Genomic DNA, 19,625 nt, shown 5'->3' with positions numbered 1-19,625 from the left:
ATTACAGTTCAAAACCAAGCTCTCAGGGATGAAGCTCTCCCTCTCCATTTCCTTCATTTCCTTCTCTTTCTGCTTCTTCCTCCTTATTGCCAGGTGAAGCTCGAATCACATTCACCTTCCTTGCGTGCTTGTTCACAGCGAATTCAAATCAGATTTTGTATTCTTTTTGCTTAATGCACAACTAGATGAAAGGCGGTTCTGAATATAAGGTGACAAATATCGTTGCCTTTTTCATCTGGTAATGCAAGTTACCAACGTATCTAATAAGCTCCGGTGGCTCTTTTTGTTGAATTATACTCTGTAATGGTGGAGAAATGATAAGACGTAGAAATGGAGGTCGATGCATTCATTGCGAGATCCGTGCACAAGTTTTGGACATATAATGCAAAACTGATTGGTGTGATTTCCGTGCAAGGTCCAAGAGATGTTGGGAAACTGATTTATTCATGTCTGTGCTCGTTTATGATGACTCGGGTCGGTCTCAGATTTTCCATTTTGAGTTCAGTGAGGGTATTTGTGAGACGAAGGACGGGCTAATCAGAGAATTATCAGAGTACATACAACTGTTTTTTGTAAATTTTCTGTTATGAATTGCTTGATGTAGATTACTCTGCGACAATTTCTGGGTTTTGTATTCTGTAGTTGCTATATTGCTTGAATAATGGTGGCTCTAACAAAGATGGGCTTGAATATCTCCAGCAAAATTAATGCTTTGATGAATTTTGACAACATTGTAAATGTTCGTGTGTAAAAACACTAAACTATGCGAAAACTTTCATTGGAATCTGCGTGTGCTTATGGTGATGTGTTTCCGGCTCAGATGTTAATTCAGTGGGTCGCAAATTTCTTGAACATGTGAAGAATTCAGTAGTTCTAATTAGTGAAGCTAGTGGTAAGACTAACTTAAATTTTTCAGCGTCTCGTCTGAAGAGCGTGCTAGCACCCCACCGAGAGGTTGGAATTCTTATGATTCCTTTTCCTGGATCATCTCCGAAGAAGAGTTTCTGCAAAATGCCGAGATCCTTTCCCAGAAGCTACTTGCCCAAGGATATGAGGTTATATCCACACTACCCCGACAGTTCACTGATAGAATTTTCGGTTTTTATCTAGAATAGCGAAGGATTCTTAGTGAAACTAAAGCATTTATTTTTCTTCTTTTCATCTCTTCCCTGCAAAATATGCAGTATGCAGTTGTCGACTACCTTTGGTACCGAAGAAAAGTACCAGGCGCTGGCGCCGATTCTCTGGGATTCGATATGATTGATCAATGGGGAAGGATGATGCCTGACCCAGATCGATGGCCTTCGTCTAGAGGTGGGAATGGGTTCACTGAAGTCGCAAATAAAGTCCATAGCATGGGGCTGAAGTTTGGGATTCATGTCATGAGAGGAATAAGCACGCAAGCTGTCAATGATAACTCTCCTATCCTGGATACCACCACGGTTTGTTCGTTTTAGTGTATTTCGCTGCCAAAGCCTTCTTTTAGACTAGATTAAAAGGAAATTTTCTCATTGCTGTTAAAAGTCCTCGCTAGGGTGAGTTCCTTTCAACTATTCATGTTCACTCTCATCAAATGATCTAAACGACTGATCTGCTCCCATAGTCTTAGGAAGAGTGTTAAGGTGTGACCCTCACTTTCTCTGGAATTTGTTTTTCACTTCCATCCTGTCTCTCTACTAGGGACGTGCATATGAAGAGTCCGGTCGGGTTTGGCAAGCACAAGATATAGCTCTTAAGGAACAGACTTGTGCTTGGATGCCAAATGGATTTATGAGTGTAAATACTGACTTAGGTGCTGGGAAGGCTTTCTTGAGGTCACTCTATCAGCAATATGCATCGTGGGGCATTGATTTCAGTGAGTGATGACAATTTTTGTGTATTTCGCTGCCACAGTAACCTCTTAAACTTAAACTGCTTCAATTAGTTTCAAACAATGATATGACTAAATAAATGACTGTAGATGAACTTAATTTTGAATCACTTCAATCACTATCTTTAATACTAATTGGTTATTTTTGATGCAGTAAAAAATGACTGCGTATTTGGTGCCGATCTGAATATAAATGAGATCACCTACATCTCTGAGGTGATGTGATGGCTCTTTTATCTTTTATTGACCGACTCACTTTGTCCTTTTTGTAAATGAAAACTGAAGCGGGTCCAATATCTGGCGTGGCCTTGCACAGATTCTAAAAGAGCTTGACCGTCCCATCCTGTATTCTCTTTCTCCTGGAACTACTGCGACACCAGATATGGCAAAGGCAGTAAGTGGATTGAGCAACATGTACAGAATTACTGGGGATGATTGGGATACATGGGCAGATGTTGCGGCACATTTTGATGTTGCAAGGTGAGTTAACATGTCGCAGTAGAGCGCAAATGTCATGGACATGGACCACCTATTGATATTCTCATAACTTTTTGTTCATCAGGGACTTTGCTGCTGCTAAAATGATTGGCTCCGGTGGCTTGTTGGGGACATCATGGCCTGACCTTGATATGCTACCACTGGGATGGCTCACTGATCCAGGTAATAACACTGGGCTTGTCTTATTCTCCGATAAACTTGAAGGTCTTTTGCTCCATCATACCCCTAAGGGATTGGCTGGACTAATAAGCACTGAAAAGCCGGAGAGAGGCTTTGGTGTGATGGTAAGTCCTTACCCTCGAAGGTTATGCCTCGACTGCTCCTTTGGGGTTTCAACATTGTGGACTCTGTCCGAGTTGCACATGAAGAGTGAATTCTCACAGTAGCTTATGCAAGCTAATTTTATGTGCCCTAGCATGAAAATTACGGCTCATGGGAAAGCTTCTGTATCGTCAAGTTGCCTTCCATTTTAGAATGCAGCACATGGGTAGTTTGATTCTTCACTGTCCTAATTAAATGGCACACTCAGTAGCCAGAGGTTACCTGGGCTCCTTCCTTATGTAACTTTAGCAGTTTTTAGATTATCTTGCATATGTGAACTCTTTGTCAATGCCTTTGAAAAGTACATGGAGTGATGAATTGCTAAAGTGAAAACCTTCCCAACAACTAGGTTCAAATGAAGGCCCTCATAGGGCATGTAGGCTTACCATACAGGAGCAAAGAACTCAGGTTTGTGTTTAATGAAGATTTCTTTTCACTTCACTATTTGCACCAATCAGAAGATCAGATTTCATGCTAACGGATTAAAGTTGTAGGTGACTTTGTGGTCAATCGTCAAGTCCCCCCTCATGTTTGGTGGAGATTTGAGGAATATCGATAATACTACTTTCGGTCTTATCACCAATCCTACTCTGCTTGAGATAAATTCCTACAGCTCAAACAATGCGGAGGCATGTACTCTCTCTTAACATCTGATAAAAGAAAAGGTTTGAAGAGGTTTTAGGTTAATTATGTGGATAAATTTACAGTACCCATATCTCTACGGGGCATATCCAAACAATAGAAAACTCGGGCAGTCTAGAATGAACCCGACAAGTAGGGAAGAGTCAGAGGTAGAGGTCTTGGGTCTGACTAGTTGCAAAGATCCAAAAGCAAGCGGATGGCTGGTCAAAGAGCTGGACCAAGATTTGGAACGGATCTGCTGGAAAGGAAACATGGAGGGTAGACATGGAGAACCTTTTTGCCTATCCAAGAGAAATTCTTTAGTCGAATCGTAATAAAGCTCTCTCCTACTTCTACTCTTTTCCATTTGCTGTTCTCTGCACTGTAATTCATCATTGCAGAAAATGTTGATATATGTTTGTGCTGTGTAACAGAGACCAAGAGACATTGCACAGGAGCCAATATCAGGGAACACTTCAATTGTTAGCTTCTGAAAATGCGGAGTTCTGCTTAGATGCTTCTCCAGGACGCAAAGTCACGTCTAGCGAGTTTACAAGAGGCTCATTTTCACGTTGCTCATGGAATGCTAATCAGGTACGTGTTATTCTTAGTTGAAGATCAGCTCGGAAGAGCAACTTGAGACCCAATTAGAAAAACTCCTGTACTGCATTTTCGGAACCTGTTAATATTATCAAGTGAATGATGTCATTGCGACATTCCATAACATCGTATTTTTTTCTTCGAACTATAATTCATCATTTGGCTTAGATTCATGCGGAAAATAACATATGGAGTGTTCAATTTTGACAGATGTGGGAGTTTCACAGTAACGGGACACTGACAAGCAGCTATTCTGGACAATGTGCTATGAGGAAAATAGTCAAAGGTTATAAGAAGATCCTGATCTCAAACGACAGAAATCTAATGTTTTATACAACTTATTTACGGCCATGTTTTTTTTTTGTGCAGCTGATGATACTGCTTCAGGGGCTCGTGCCTGGATCGCAACCGGAAGATCGGGTTTGATTTTTACGCCACTCCTCTCGCATAATTTGGATGTAGAAACTTTTAAGACAGAAAAAATGCAATACAATCCAGTTTCAAACAAATGGTCAAAGGCCTAATCAGGAGATCTTAATGTTGCCAAACAATCTACTTGAACAGGTATGAGCATTTTTAGACCTTTTCTTTGGCTCAGTTACTTCTGTTCGTATGTCAATGCAGGAGAAATATTTCTGGCCTACTTCAACACGAATCCAATCGAGATGTTGATAGCCACACACGTCTCCGAACTGGGCAAGGCTCTTCCCGGTCGGAACATCACTTCTTGTACAGGCAAAGAAATATGGACCGACACTAGCTATGAACGCCCTGTGACCGACACAATAGCTACAGTCGTGGACTCTCATGACTGCGTGCTATTCGTCTTCAACTGTAATTGATAAGGACGAATAGGCGCAAATAAGATTTTGGTTTCAAGTTCCTTTTAACTTATATTTCTGTTTTCCATCGTACCTTCATCAGCATCGTTGCGAAGAACAAAAGTTGCTGAATTTGAGAATTATGGACGCCTGCCCTGCTGCAAAATTAGAGGATCAGGTTTTGTGGATCACGGATTCAGCTTATTCATGTCGTCAATGAAGTCGGGCCTCGTCCAGCTCAGAATGAGAATCTTATTACTTGATTTTTTTGTTCTCGATTCTGTCTTTGAATTTGTTCTTAGCAAAAAATGCAGTTAACTAGAGTAAGAAAGGATCGTCAACAAGGAAAAACGTGTTAGGTCTTCTTTCCTGATACTACAAGTATAAATATAAAAAAAAAAAATCTCCTACTTTGTACCGTTGTCTGTGAAGACAAAAGGAATTGGGGTAAAGAATGGGGATTGCAAGGAAGCTGGAAAATTATCAATATCAATTTAGTCATAAATCATTTATTTTTGCTAATTTAGTTTTAAATTTTTTGAAAATTTCCCAATTTAGAGCTTCTAGCCAATTTAAATTATAAATCACTAACTTGGATATTAACCATTCTATATACACGGTCAACGAGGCCTCAAATGCCATAGGCAAGGCAATCATGGCCTCGCCAACAACAAGGGAGGAGGTTAGCAAGGTCCTTATTGCCTTTGTCCAGTGACTAGCAACCTTGCTAGCCACAATAAAAATAAAAATTATAAGAAAATAAAAAAATTATAAAAAAATTCATAGAAATTCATAAAAATCTATAAAATTACAAAATTGTCCATGTCGGCGCCAAATGTTCTACACGGCATGATTAGGACCTTTATTAGTGATTTCCAACCAAATTTGGCCAAAAGCACTAAATTAGCAAATTATCAAAAGATCTATGAACTAAATTGGCCAATTTTGGAACTAAATTGATATTTATAAAATAGATTTAGTAAATTTTTGGTAATTTTCTTGAAAGAGAAGTGTGGGAGAAGTGCAAAAAACTTGTTTGGAAGGGTGACGTAAGAATACTAGAATTGTCAAAAGTTTTGTACAATACTCATTTTGATGCCAAATTTTTTTGTTGAATCACTTAATTGTTAAATCGGGAAAAAAAAAACAATCAATTAGATGCCTCTACCGATAATTTTGGCTAAAAGTCCTATGTGGCTTTTTAATTATTTTTCAGGTGGCTTCTTTAAAAGAAATTGAAGTCCAAAGGGAAAAAAATTCGTCCAACCCGACAAAGTGAACAAAATGGCATAGCTTTTTTCTGGGGAAATCTCTCTGTCTCTCCAAAGAAATTGAAAGAGAAAGCTATGTTTTCATGATAGAGAAATAGAGCAAAGTCCTCCAATTCTTGTTCGCCAAAGCTCAGGAAGATGAAATCCGAAGCACGGGCGAAGAAGGGACCTGTTCTTGAGGCTTGGAGGAGGAAGAGAAGGCCTTGTAGTGAAGATGAGACATAAGCGGAGGATTTTTTTTATTTTTTCGAACAAATATACTGAAATATATTAGTAAGAAACGTTTTCAGTACATACATTTCTAGTATCAGCGCACAATAAGTCCAAAAGAGTGGGTAAGGGATTATTTATCCAGTTCCTAAAAAGGCGTCCCATTCATTGGACTTTGGCTAATCAGTCAGTTACTTTATTTGTATCTCAATTACAATGGGCTAAAATAATACCCGAAGGGTCTCCTAGTTTGTTTTGCTTGGCCGGTCCATTAAAGGCCGCACCTGCCAACTAAGGCCCTGTTTGGCAACACTCCAAACAAACTAATTACCCCGATTTTTGTTAAGAATCGTTTGGGACGAGAATCGCATTTGGTAAAAATTTTGTTCCAGGGAACAAATTTGTTCCTAATCGTTTTGGAGTAGATTTGAGAATAAAAAAAAAATTGATTCTACGTCCGAGAATCAAAAAAAGAATCAACACAATAAAACTCTTCTTCTTTCCTTCCGCCATCACGCGACCGTCGCCCGCCGCCGCCCGCCATCGTCCGCCGCCGCTCACCACCGCCCGCCGCCGGTCCGGCGAGCTCGCCGGAGGCTCGCCTGGCCAGGGCGAGGTCCGGCGATCTCGCCGGAGGCTCGCCGGGTCGCTCCGGAGGCTCGCCCGGCCATTGGCGAGCCTCGCCCCCATTGGCGAGCCTCGCCGAGGGGCGGGCGAGGCTCGCCGCCACCGGCCGAGCTCGCCTAACTTGGCGTGGCCAAGCGGCCTCGCCCCCCCGCGAGGCCCGCCTATCCACCGAAAGGCGAGGCCTCGCCCAGATCGGCGAGGCCGAGGCTCGCTGGGGCTAGGCGAGGCTTGCCTAGCCACCGGCCGGGCTCGCCTAGCCCGACCGATGGCCGGGCGGGCGGGCGAGCTCGCCCGGCCGGCGAGCTCGCCCGTCCAGGCCCGGTCCACCGGCGACGCTCGGCCTCGCCGGATCTGGCGAGGCCGAGCCTTGGGGCTGAGGCGAGCGTCGGCGGCGCTTGGGCGAGAGCTGCCGGCGGACGCTCGGCCGACGAGGGCCGCCTCGCCGAGGGGCCGGCGACGCCCGGTGAGGTCGCCGCCCTCATCCGACCGTCGCCGGTCCGGCGACCGGCCACAAGAAGAAAAGAAAAATAGGAGAAAAAGGAAAAATGAAAAAAAAAATGAAAAAAGGTAAAAAAAAAAAAAAAGAAAAAGAAAAAAAGTAGAAAAAATTATTTAAAAATAAAAAAAAAAATTTAGAACGAGAATCAATGACACGTTATCAAACGCAATTACTATTCCGGAATCAAAAATTTTAGCAAATTACCAAACACGTTCTTTTACTCGAGAATCGATTCTTGGGATCGGAATCAAAAATAATCATTTCTGTCGAATCAGAATCATTGCCAAACGCGCCTTAAGGGTTTTCGAAAAAAGTACCTCAGTCACGAGCGTACTACAGTGGAGATGAAGACATGACGGGCTAACCGACGTAAGTGGAGGATTGAAGACAAGGCTTTGCAGTGGAGATGAAGACGTGACGGGCAAACCTATCGGTCGACTACACATCATTGCGAAATCTAAAGGAGATCTTGAAGAACGTGACATATCCGATGGACAACACATGTGCCCAACAGCCCCATCGTCGAAAAACACGAAAAGCTTCACATAATGCCTCGTCACTTGCTCTACTTCAAGAATCATCTTGAACTAGAACACCAATTATTCAATTCTTCAATTACCTCGAATATACTCGCTCACTCTCTTGCAGATAATCATCTTCAATTTTACGAATAATTTCAATAGGTAAGACTAGGGTTTGCTTCTACACCCTAATTTAGCCCCAATTTGTCAATTTGGAGGAAAAAGGGCAAATGACATTGTTTTTTACTGAAGAGCTCGAGTCACAATTGCCAAATTAAGGTTTATATTTAGGGCAAACGTGTAAACCGAGTCATTTGAACTATAACTCAACTCACCTCCTGAAGTCACCACCGGTGCCTAGACCCGAGTCCACTGAAGCCGGGCCTGGTCCGTCAACAAACAAACCCGAGTCCACAAGAGTTGAGCCCATGATCCCACCAATGCCCATGCTTAGATCCTTAGCGGCCATATTGGAATCCAGCTCTTGCGCCAAGTCAAAAACATCCAAGCCAAAATTTGCACCCTTAGATTAAACAAAATAAAAGTTTCGAGATTAGATTAAAATTTAGAAAAATTTTAATAATCATATTAAATAAATAAAAATAAAAAATGATATTATCCATTAAACCAAAATTCATGAACAAATAATATCATTTTTTCCTAATTAAATTATTGATAATATGCATGCACTTCAACAAAGGTTCAAGATACTTAAAGATGAGCACGATCAGACCTCAAGGTACTTTTCGGCTTGCCCGTTCACCGAAAAATGGTTGGACTAGACTTATGGTTCGAGCCGAAATAAGATTCTTCCCACGGCTAAAAACTTGTCCCTTTTGAAGCGCAAGATCTTGGCTAAAAAAAAGGAAAACTGGAAGCGCATAATAATACATGTTATCCCTCCGATCAACACTTGAGGATTTTGTCTTTTGGTCTGACAACACTTTAGGATTCGCATAGCAGCGTTTTTTTGTTCACCGTCGATGGTTCATTTGGTGGCGCAAGACGAACACCGGATTTGACCCGTAGTGTATTCGCCTGGTGTGACGAAAAAGGAAGCGGAAATGATTAACTTCTTTTTAACTCCACTTATACAAAAGTGCACTCAATTAGATTCACTTGATGCACTCGTCCACGGGAAGCGGCTTCTTTCTTTCCCATCACGCATCTTGTACTGTTTCTTGTATACCGAGTATATATGATTCACTTCTTTTTAACTCGCTTGATTTACAGCTGAATCTTTCTATTAGACTATGTTTGGTAACCATCCAAATAAAGCTAAATATCAAACATGGCCAAATCCTGATTCTTTGTTCCTAAAATCAATTTGGGAACAAAATCGCATTTGGTAAAATTTTTGTTCCCATAAATAAATTTATTCCTGGAAACAATTGGGAGTAGAATCAAGAATAAATAAATATATATATATATATATAGTTCTTGTTCCAAAATCACAAAAAAAAAATCAGAATTAACTATTCTTCTCTTTTCTTCTTCTTCTTCAATCGCACGCCACCATCCGCCCCCATCCACCACTGTCCGCCGCTCGCCAGCAACCGGTTTGGCAAGCTCGCCGGAGGCTCGCCAGGCCAAGGTGAGGTTCAGCGAACTCGCTAGAGGCAAGCTTAGCCACCGGCGAGGCTCGGCCTCTCCAAATCTGGCAAGCCGAGCCTCTTCAAGGTTGGGCAAACCTCCTGATGCCCAGCCCCACCAGTGGCTAGCCGGGCCTCACTCAGCCCTAACGAGGCCGGCCTAGCCACCAGCGAGGCCGGTAGGGCTAGGCGAGCCTCGCCCAGCTATCGACGAGGCTCAGCCGACGAGGGCTGGCGACGCTCCAGTGAGGTCACCGACCCTCGTTTGGCCGGTTGTTGGACCGGCGACCGGCTTGAAGAAGAAGAAGAAGAAAAATAGGAGAAAAAAGAAAAGAAAAAATAATAAAAATAATAAAAATTATTTAAAAATTAAAATAAATTAATTTGGAACATAATCAATTAGCATGGTACCAAACGCAATTTTATTTCAAAATTAGAAATTTTTTATAGTTATAAAATAGCTTAAAATACTTAGAATCAATTCGTGGAACAAAAAAAAAAAAATCATTTCTAATCGAATCTACTGAAACAGTAATCGTTACCAAACGCGTCCTTATTTGCCCATACCATTTTTCCTACTTAGCAATATAATATTCTTCCTATAGCTAAAATTGTTCCCTATTTTTAAATAATAAAAAAGTAAGGAAATAAACCATTAAAAATTTCAAATCATCCTAACTAGGATGCATTTATCTTATTTCTTGTGATATCAAAAACTCAATAATTATTTACTTTGAGACATTTGCTCTTAATTTTTTATAATATAAAAAAAATCCAAATGAAATTGACTTTGCGTTTCTCCAAAACTCTTCCAATCATACCCGACAACCCTCCTCATGACCAACATATTTATGTGGGGTCATCCATGGGAGTAATTACCACCCTCGCAGTCTAGGCAAGAGCACAACTTAGCTCGAATTGGCGATCGTTATCCGATGTCTAACGGGGACCTCATCGATGAGCTAGGGACGACCTGCTATCCCTCTCATCTCTTTCTTTTTCTGATCATGCGTGTAGGATCAGCATTATTTGACGATTTGCTTAAACCGTCACGCCAAGCAAGCAAACTTGATAGGATTGCTTCTGATGGATGACTCAAGAATCTAAGCAAACTAGAGGAGGATATGTTTACATTAAAAGGAAAGGTTAAAAATAGTTAATTGGGCAATCTGACAAGAACAGGTCAACTTTGATCTCTAGCCTCGGGGGTCACCTTTTTGCAGCCCAATCGTATCTGGCCAAACAATAGCCTCCCACGTTTTGGCGACCCCCCATCTGTCTCCTTGCCGTCCTGTCTCTATCCTGAGACCAGTAGCTGACAAAAAGCCAAAAAAAAAGCATCTGGCATCATTAAATCTAGTTCATTTTCCCAAGTGCGATAAAAGAAAACCAACATCATGCGTTGTCGGGAGCACCATCCCATAAGGAAAATAACATTTATAGAACCCCTTTATGTATGAATTTAATGATTCCTTATCTACCTGTGTAATCACGAAATGGATTGCACCACCAAAACATTTGCGTTAAACAAGGAGGGACTTGAAATAGAAGATTAGTTTGGCTGGAGTCCATTTTTAAAAAAAATCGCATACTTTTTACATTTAGACTTATCCACATGGTGAATTGAAATGAATCCAATTATATAATTTTGGATCGCCAAGTTTTATCAATTTTTATGCAACCCTTTCATAATTGAAATAACTTTTTCACATTTTCCCACAATCTAATAGGCCTTCTTTCCAACATGGTAGGATTTTACCTAACATTTGCCTGTAGGACTAAATATAGAATATTCATGCATTAATTGTGATGCTTTCAAATACAGAAAATCAACGAAATTGTACCAGTTGCTCCATTGGATTGGATGCCACATGTCAAAATAGATTATTGGTTTGATCTACAAATTCATTTTTATGTTTGATTGATTTACATTAGGCCCTTTTTGGTACACTTACCAATAAGCTAATTCAAAGTTACTTTGCATGACCTTGGCCAATAATTTCTATTTTCATCCAAGTCCCTTTTTAATTGGTCACATGCTTTTACATTTAGACTTGTTCCTAGGGTGGATTGGTATGGGTTTGGTCATATAATTATGATCAAAAAAATTTCTCAATCCATATTCAACCCTCGCATAATCGAACTCATTTTTATACATTTTCCCCCAAAAATAGAAGTGCTTTTATCCAATATTTGCCCTTTAGACCAAAAACAGAAAATCCATGCATTAATTTTGATGCTTTTGAGTTTGAATTTAATTTTCATGACTCACATTAGGAAGTTAGAGGATGGAAAACTTTCAGCTTCCCTGTGATTAGAAATATTAGTGATATTAAGCAATGAAAAGTCTACAAAATGGAGGAGAAAAGTACACCGATTAGAGAAGTGATCCCTCCAAAAAGAACAGCAAAGGAAGCAATTAATTATGGTAAGAAAGGATCGGAGGAAAAACATGTCAAATCTATTTTTCTTTTATTATAAGTAATAAGTAAAGGGAACCTCGCCATTTGTGAAGGCAAAAGAGTCGGGTAAAGAATGAGAAGTGAAAGAAAAGATTGGGGGGAGAAGGTCAGCTACCTTGCTTGGAAGTACTATGGAAAGAGCGGTGAAAATTTGAAGGGAGAAAAAACAATCAATGGCCTAGCCAGAAGGGCATCACTCTCAATTAGGATTGGACATTTGCGTATTCAATATCGATCATTCATATTATCTCGTGCTATTGTAAAAAGAAAATATTTCAACATAACTATGATTAAAATCCTTAAAATTGGATAGCTATTATCTTTTTAATCAAAGATGAAATGAAAATTCACATCACAAAAATTGAGTGGCCCATGCTTCATTGAAACATTGAGATTGTAAATATCAATAAACAAGAAAGAAGTAATTACTTAAAAAGGAATAAATAGGTAATAACATGGGGATTCCAATAGACTTAACAAATTGGATTGCAAAGAAAATTATAGTTAAGAAAACTTCCTTTTGATAATATTTCGTTTATTTCGTGAAAAATAAATGATTAGGAAAACATTTCTTAACCATAATTACTCAAAATAATTAGTTAATGAGAAGTATTTTTATTATCAACAACAATTTATGTCTAAAAATTTTAGTAAACAATGAAAAAAAATTATAAACGATACAAACAATCATTTTAGAAAAATATTTTTAAATTATACATTTTTGCAAAAACATATGAAAACTATGAAAATTAACTCACATTATCATTTTGACAAAAATACTCACATTATCATCAATCTAATTAGCAAAATCACACTTAAATTTCCATAAAAGTCAATCTTAAATTATCCTCGAAATGCATCATCCTATTTTAGTGACATTTTCTCCCCTCTCTCTCTCTCTCTCTCTCTCGTACGAATATGTGTTTTAGGACAAGGAAGCATTCAATTATTCTTGGCTTTTAACCCATGTATAAATCATCCACGTACTACTCCTCGTACCGTATGCGTAATTCGAGACAAGAAAGAAAGTTACCACCTTCTCCTCTCTCTCTCCTTCTTTCCTGCGTTCCAGCTCGAGGCCGACAGTTCCATCACTCCCGGCGATGAAGCTCTCCCTCTCTTCCTCCTCCTCCTCCTCCTTCTTCCTCCTCCTCCTCCTACTTGCTCTCAGGTGAAGCTCGAATCTCGCACCGCGAATCCCAATTGGGTTTTGACTTTTTTCTTAGTGCCCGGCTAGAAGAGATGCAGAGTTCTGAACTTACTGTGACGAGGGTCGTTGTGTTTTTTCGTTTGGTAATGCGAGTTACCCGGCTTACCCAATAAGCTCTGGCAGCTTCCTTTTGCTGATCTATGCTCTTTAATGGTGGGGATACGGTAGGACGTGAGAATTGGAGGTCAACGGGTCTGTTGAGAGCTGCGTGCGAATGTTTTGGAGAAACAATCGGCAGTGATTGTTGGAAACTGATTCGTTTCGTGAGTCCGTTGTATATGAGGATTTGGGTTGGTCTTGGATTTTGCATTTGAGTCAAGTGAGGCTAATTGTGAGACAGAGCGTATGGGATAAATCAGAGGATTGACAGAGTCAACATACACCCCTTTTTTTGGCAATTTCTGTGCTTTTGATTCTGTTGTTGCTATTTTGCTTGGATAACTGTGTCACTAGCAAAAATGGGTTTGGATATATCTCCAGCAAAAGTGGTGCTGTGATGTATTTAGACAACATCGTAAAAGCTCATGTGTAAAACCACTGACTTATACAATAATGCAGTTGAAGATTTTTGTATGAATATAGCAATGTATTTCCTCAGATGTTCCGAGAATTTCTTGCACGACATCTGAAGTAATTGGTAGATCTAACCAGGCGGAGCAATTGGTAAGACTAATTTCTTTTTTTACAGTGTATTAACTGAAGCTTCAAATCGAAAGGATGAAGAGCGTGCTAGCACCCCACCAAGAGGTTGGAATTCATATGATTCCTTCTGCTGGACCGTCTCCGAAGAAGAGTTTCTGCATAACGCTGAGATCATTTCCGAGAAGCTACATGCTCAGAAATATGAGGTTCTATCTATATAACTGTGACATTTCATTAATAGATTGTCAGCTTTTATCTAGAATAGCAAGCGATTCTTAGTGAAACTAAAGCATTTTCTTCTCATCCTCACTTTTGTTTTTTCCTCCAAACTACACAGTATGTAGTTGTCGACTACCTTTGGTACCGAAAAAAAGTGCCGGGTGCTTACGTTGATTCTCTGGGATTCGATGTGATTGATGAATGGGGAAGGATGATCCCTGACCCAGTTCGATGGCCTTCGTCTAGAGGTGGGAAGGGATTCACTGAAGTTGCAAAAAAAGTCCATAGCATGGGTCTAAAGTTCGGGATACATGTCATGAGAGGAATAAGCACGCAAGCTGTCAATGCCAAGACTCCTATCCTAGATACGATCACGGTTTGTTCATTTTACTCATAGGCTTTCATCTGCTGATTTTCTCTGTCTTGCACAAAGCCTTTCTCTACACAAGATTGATGGGTCACTTTATCATTGGTTTTAAAATTACTTGTGAGAGCGAGTTCCTTTAAACTATTTACATTTGCTTTTATCAAAATATCTAAAACACTGATCTCCTGTCATGGTCTTAGGAAAAGTATTAAGCGTGACCCTTGATTTTCTCTGAAATAACTTTTTTACTTCTACTCTGATTCCATACTAGGGAGGTGCATATGAAGAGTCCGGTCGGGTTTGGTATGCACAAGATATAGGGCTGAAGGAAAAGGCTTGTGCTTGGATGCGTAATGGATTCATGAGTGTAAATACTGACTTGGGAGCTGGAAAAGCCTTCTTGAGGTCACTTTATCAGCAATACGCATCATGGGGCGTTGATTTCAGTAAGTTGATGAGGACTTTTGTAAATTTTTGGTGCTGCCGATCACCTCTTAAATTCAAACTACTTTAATTAGTTTCAAATGATGATTTAACTAAATAATTACCGTAGATGAAATTAATTTTGAAGCACTTACAATTACTATCCTTTACACTAAGTTTTTATCATTTTGATGCAGTAAAAAATGACTGCGTTTTTGGTGACGATCTGAATGTGAATGAGATCACGTATGTCTCTGAGGTGCGATATGATGGCTCTTCATCTTTTATTCACCTAATTACCACTGTCCTTTCTGTTAAGGAGACACTGCAGATGAAAACTGAGGCGGGTACAATATCTGATGTGACCTTGCACAGGTTCTAAAGGAGCTTGACCGTCCCATCCTATATTCTCTGTCTCCTGGAACTAGTGTTACACCAGATATGGCAAAGGCTGTGAGTGGATCGACCAACTTGTATAGGATTACTGGGGATGATTGGGATTCATGGGGAGATGTTGCGGCACATTTTGATGTTGCAAGGTGATTTAACATGTGACAGTCAAGCACAAAAGTCATGGACTTAGATCACCCATTAATAATCTGATAATTTATTGTTCATCAGGGACTTTGCTGCTGCTAAAATGATTGGCTCCAGTGGCTTGTTGGGGAGATCATGGCCTGACCTTGATATGCTACCACTGGGATATCTTACTGATCCAGGTAATAACGATGGGCTTGTCTTACTCTGCGATAAACTTGAAGGTCTGTTGCTCCATCTTGCACTTAAAGGGATTGACTGGACTAATAAGTGGGTATAAAGCTGTTTCAATGGTCTTAACACTCCATCAAATGAATATTGCTTACAAATGGGTCAGATTGTTGTTATATGAGGAGCCGAGAGATTACACCCAATTAGTGCAGGCCCTATCAGATTACTTTGGATTTTCGGAAGAAAGTAATTAACATGCTAATCATGTGATATTGTAAAACCTAATGTGCATTGTGGAGCTGGATAGAGGCTCTGACATGATAGTAAGGGCACACCCTTGAAGGTTATGCCTGAAGTTCTCCTTTTGGTGTTTCGACCATGCGGACTGTGTCCAGGTTGTTACATACATAGAGTGAATTCTCACTGTAGCTTGTGCAGGCTAATTTCATGTGCCCTAGCATAAAATTACAGCTCATGATAAAGCTTCGCTTACAATTTCAGAATGTCGCAGATGGATAGTTTGAAACTTCACAATCGTGGTTATATGACAGATGTCAGTAGACAGTGGCTGTCAGGGCTCCTTCATTATGTAATTTTTGCAGTTTGCAAATTATCTTGCAGTCATGAACTCTTTGTCACTATCTTTCGAAAAGTAGATGAGGTGATGTATTGCTAAAGTGAAAACTCTCAACAATTAGGTTCAAATGAAGGCCCTCATAGGAGATGTAGGCTTAACCTAAAGGAGCAAAGAACTCAGGTATGTGTTTGATAAAGATTTTTTGTGACTTTAATATTTGCGCCAATCAGAAATTTTTTATTTTGAGCTAACGGAATATAGTTGTAGATGACTCTCTGGTCGATGGCCAAGTCCCCCCTCATGTTTGGTGGAGATTTGAGGAACATTGATGATACAACTTTCAGTCTTATTACCAATCCCATTCTGCTTGAGATAAATTCCTATAGCTCAAACAATGCGGAGGCATGTACTCTCTCTTAAGATTCAATACATCAAACATTTCGAAGAACTTTTAGGCTACTCATATTGATTAATTTACAGTTCCCATATATCCGTAAATCATCGAGTCCAAGAGGTAGAAAACTCGGGCGGTCTAGAATGTACCCAACAAGTATGGAAGAGTCAGAGGTAGAGGTTTTGGGTCTGACTAGTTGCAAAGATCCAAAAGCAAGCAGATGGCTCGTTGAAGAGCCAGACCAAAGTTTGGAACGGATCTGCTGGAAAGAGAACATGGAGGGTAGATATGGAGAACCATTTTGCCTATACAAGAGAAATTCTTTAGTCAAATCGTAAAAATGCTCTCTCCTACTTCTACTTTTTTCCATTTGCTGTTCTCTCTACCTGTAATTGTTCATAGCACAAGTGTTGATATATGCTTGTGCTGTGTAACAGAGATGAAGAAATAATGTATGGGAGCCAATATCAGGGAGCACTTCATTTATTAGCTTCTGAAAAGGCGAATTACTGCTTAAATGCTTCTCCAAGACGCAAAATCACATCTAGTGAGTTTACAAGAGGCTCATTTTCACGCTGCACATGGAATGCTAATCAGGTATGTGTTGTTATTAGTTGAACATCAGCACAGAAGACAAACTCGAGACCCAATTAGAAAACTCCTATGTTTTGTTGCATTTTTAGCACCTGTTAATATTATCAAGTAAATGATGTCATTGCTACATTCCATACCACTATATTTTTTTTCTTTGAGCTGGAATTCATCATTTGGCTTAGATTCATGTGGAAGATAACATATGGAATGCTTACATTTGACAGATGTGGGAGTTTCACAGTAATGGGACACTGATAAGCAGCTATTCTGGACTCTGCGCTATAATGAAAAAAGTCAAAGGTTATAAGAAGAGATCCTGATGTCAAACACCAGAAATTTGATGTTTTTGTGCGACTTATTTACAGCCACATTGTTTGTGCAGCTAATGTTGGTGCTGCAGGAGCTCGCTCCTGGATCGCAACTGGAAGATCGGGTTTGATTTTTAACCCCCTCCTCCTCTTACATAATTTGGATGTAGACACTTCTTAAGGCAGAAGAAATTGCAATATAATCCAGTTTCAAACAAATGGTCAAAGGCCTAATCAGCAGATCTTAATAGCTTTGCCAAGCATTCTACTTTAGCCAGTATGATCATTTTTAGACCTTTTTTTTTGGCTCAGCTAGTTTTATTCTTACATCAATGCAGGAGAAATATATCTGGCCTTTTTCAACCTGAATTCAGAAAACATGGTGATAGCCACAGAAGTCTCCGACCTGGCCAAGGTGCTTCCTGGTCGGAGCATCACTTCCTGTGAAGGCAAAGAAATATGGAGCGGCACTGGCCTTGGCCGCCTGACGAATGGCACAATAGCAACAAAGGTGGGATCTCATGATTGCGCCCTCTATGTCCTCAACTGTAATTGATTCAGACAAATAGGGGCGAACAGATTTTGGTTTCAAATTCCTTAAATTTATTCCTGTGCACCATCATACCTTTATTGGCATCAATAAATGTTGCTGAATCTGAGAACTGTGAAGATCGCCCTGCTGCAAATTTAGAGGAGCAGGTTTTTTCTATCATGGATAGAAATTATTCATATTGTCAATGAAGTCAGGCCTCGTTTGGCTCAGAATGAGAATTTTATTACTTGACTTTTCGTGCTCAGATAGACTTCTCTCTTTGAATTTGATCTTAGTAAAATCCCTTGAGAAAAGAAGAAGGAAGAAGGTGGGTTGTCTTAATCTGGTTTCAGCTGCTTCTTTCTTGCTGGTTGCTGTTGCATTTGCATCACTAGAATCATGATCATATCAACACAAACTTCTACGATGCAAGCAAAGGATTTCTTGAATAATTAAAATGATGTTGATGTATCGTCTCTACGCATATTGGCATGTTAATTTCCATTTATTATAGTTATATTGTCAAAAGAGAGCAAGTAACATGATCATTACATAGTTAATATAGAAGAGAGTGAGGAGAGTTTGGTGACCTTTTTGTTATTGAATCGTCAAGAACTAAGGCAATAGCTATTCCCTTTGTTAACTCAAATAATTTGATTGCTAGTACAGTCGCGTGTTTGGGCCACCACGTTATGAGTTTGAATTTGTTTCTTGTTCTGTCTATATGATTAGTGGGCATCTCGTGCACGCGTGGGAGAGAGATGAAAAATGAAGGAATTCATAACAATTAATTTTAACCGGCAACATCTTGAAATCTATTTTGCGTACACCACCTTATCTTTTTAACTTAGATATGTTGGCAAATACATATGACTTGTGCTTTTGCACTTACATTTACTGCACTAATCCGTGCAATTCTTGTCATTGCATGACAATAGGTGGTCATTCCCTTGAAAGTTGCATTCTTTGTTTGAGTCAATCTAATACCTAACCCGAGGATCAACCCATACAGTATTGGTCCTCATTTTTTGGGACTAAAGACCAATCCCGTTGAGCGTGGGATTGAGGTCTAGACCATAGTCCGATTCTAGAGTCAACTCTAGACCAACTATTTTTTTATTTTTTATTTTTATTTTGATATACTCTTTTAAATTATATCTCTATTAACAACGCAACATTGAGCAATCAGATTATGAAAATCTAAGATAAGCTTACAACGAAAATCTCCATTTGCATTGTTGATTCGTGTTTGTGAAGTAGGTCAAGAGAGGCAAGCAATTTCACTAGCTGAACTGCACTCATGAAGCAAGCGAGGCTAAGGCGAGCAAACAAAGCCAGGCTAGCGAAGAGGGTTTTTATCTTTTTTTAGTCAAATCTAATTGGGTTTCTCTTTCTAATTTAAACGGCAAAATCGCATAAAAAAGAATGAAGATAGAGGCGAAAGGGTTTAGAGCAGACAAAAATATATAATATATAATATATAATATAATATATATTATGATATATACATTATATATTATACAGGGCTGGTCCGAGTTCAACTGACCCCAAAGCTCAAGAGTGAGGATCAATCCGCACGGTACAGGGTTCAAGGGTCCCAAGACTAATGACCGCCTAGTTAACTAGGAACTGATAGTGATATCCCCTGTTGCTGAGACAACAACGCTGAGGAATCCTCATTTTCTTGTGGACGATCAAGTGACCAGCGGGTGAAGCAGAAAGGGAAGAGAGGCAACTC

General features: G+C 39.8%; 2 protein-coding genes across 2 annotated transcripts; both read left to right on the top strand.

Moving 5' to 3' along the window:
- Nucleotides 1–911: 911 nt before the first annotated feature.
- LOC104416978 (probable alpha-galactosidase B) lies at nucleotides 912–4,952 on the top strand (the record flags this gene model as incomplete). The annotated part of the gene is made up of 13 exons (XM_010028305.2): nucleotides 912–1,055; nucleotides 1,185–1,442; nucleotides 1,681–1,855; nucleotides 2,025–2,086; nucleotides 2,187–2,350; nucleotides 2,433–2,530; nucleotides 3,039–3,097; nucleotides 3,184–3,318; nucleotides 3,397–3,641; nucleotides 3,745–3,904; nucleotides 4,121–4,196; nucleotides 4,280–4,330; nucleotides 4,535–4,952. Coding segments are annotated over 13 exons (1,845 nt in total), but the record flags the coding sequence as incomplete, so codon positions are not given.
- A 7,965-nt stretch (nucleotides 4,953–12,917) lies between these two features.
- Nucleotides 12,918–18,139, top strand: LOC104414130. The gene is made up of 14 exons (XM_010025153.3): nucleotides 12,918–13,084; nucleotides 13,812–13,971; nucleotides 14,103–14,360; nucleotides 14,623–14,797; nucleotides 14,972–15,033; nucleotides 15,150–15,313; nucleotides 15,396–15,493; nucleotides 16,181–16,239; nucleotides 16,327–16,461; nucleotides 16,540–16,787; nucleotides 16,891–17,050; nucleotides 17,272–17,347; nucleotides 17,430–17,480; nucleotides 17,694–18,139. The coding sequence occupies exons 1-14, from the start codon at nucleotides 13,017–13,019 to the stop codon at nucleotides 17,909–17,911; spliced, it is 1,932 nt and encodes a 643-aa protein (XP_010023455.2). The 5' UTR covers nucleotides 12,918–13,016; the 3' UTR covers nucleotides 17,912–18,139.
- Nucleotides 18,140–19,625: the final 1,486 nt, after the last annotated feature.

Source organism: Eucalyptus grandis, chromosome 8 (genome assembly GCF_016545825.1).
Source record: "Eucalyptus grandis isolate ANBG69807.140 chromosome 8, ASM1654582v1, whole genome shotgun sequence".
Lineage (NCBI taxonomy): Eukaryota > Viridiplantae > Streptophyta > Magnoliopsida > Myrtales > Myrtaceae > Eucalyptus > Eucalyptus grandis.
The sequence above is the reverse complement of the archived record's forward strand: the minus strand, read 5'-3'. Positions and strand labels throughout refer to the sequence as shown.

Coding starts and splice junctions, on each gene's coding strand:
- LOC104414130 (XM_010025153.3), top strand. CDS start 13,017: ATGAAGCTCTCCCTCTCTTCCTCCTCCTCCTCCTCCTTCTTCCTCCTC. Junction 15,494..16,180: donor GGGATATCTTACTGATCCAG/GTAATAACGATG, acceptor CTCAACAATTAG/GTTCAAATGAAGGCCCTCAT. Junction 16,462..16,539: donor ATAGCTCAAACAATGCGGAG/GCATGTACTCTC, acceptor ATTAATTTACAG/TTCCCATATATCCGTAAATC.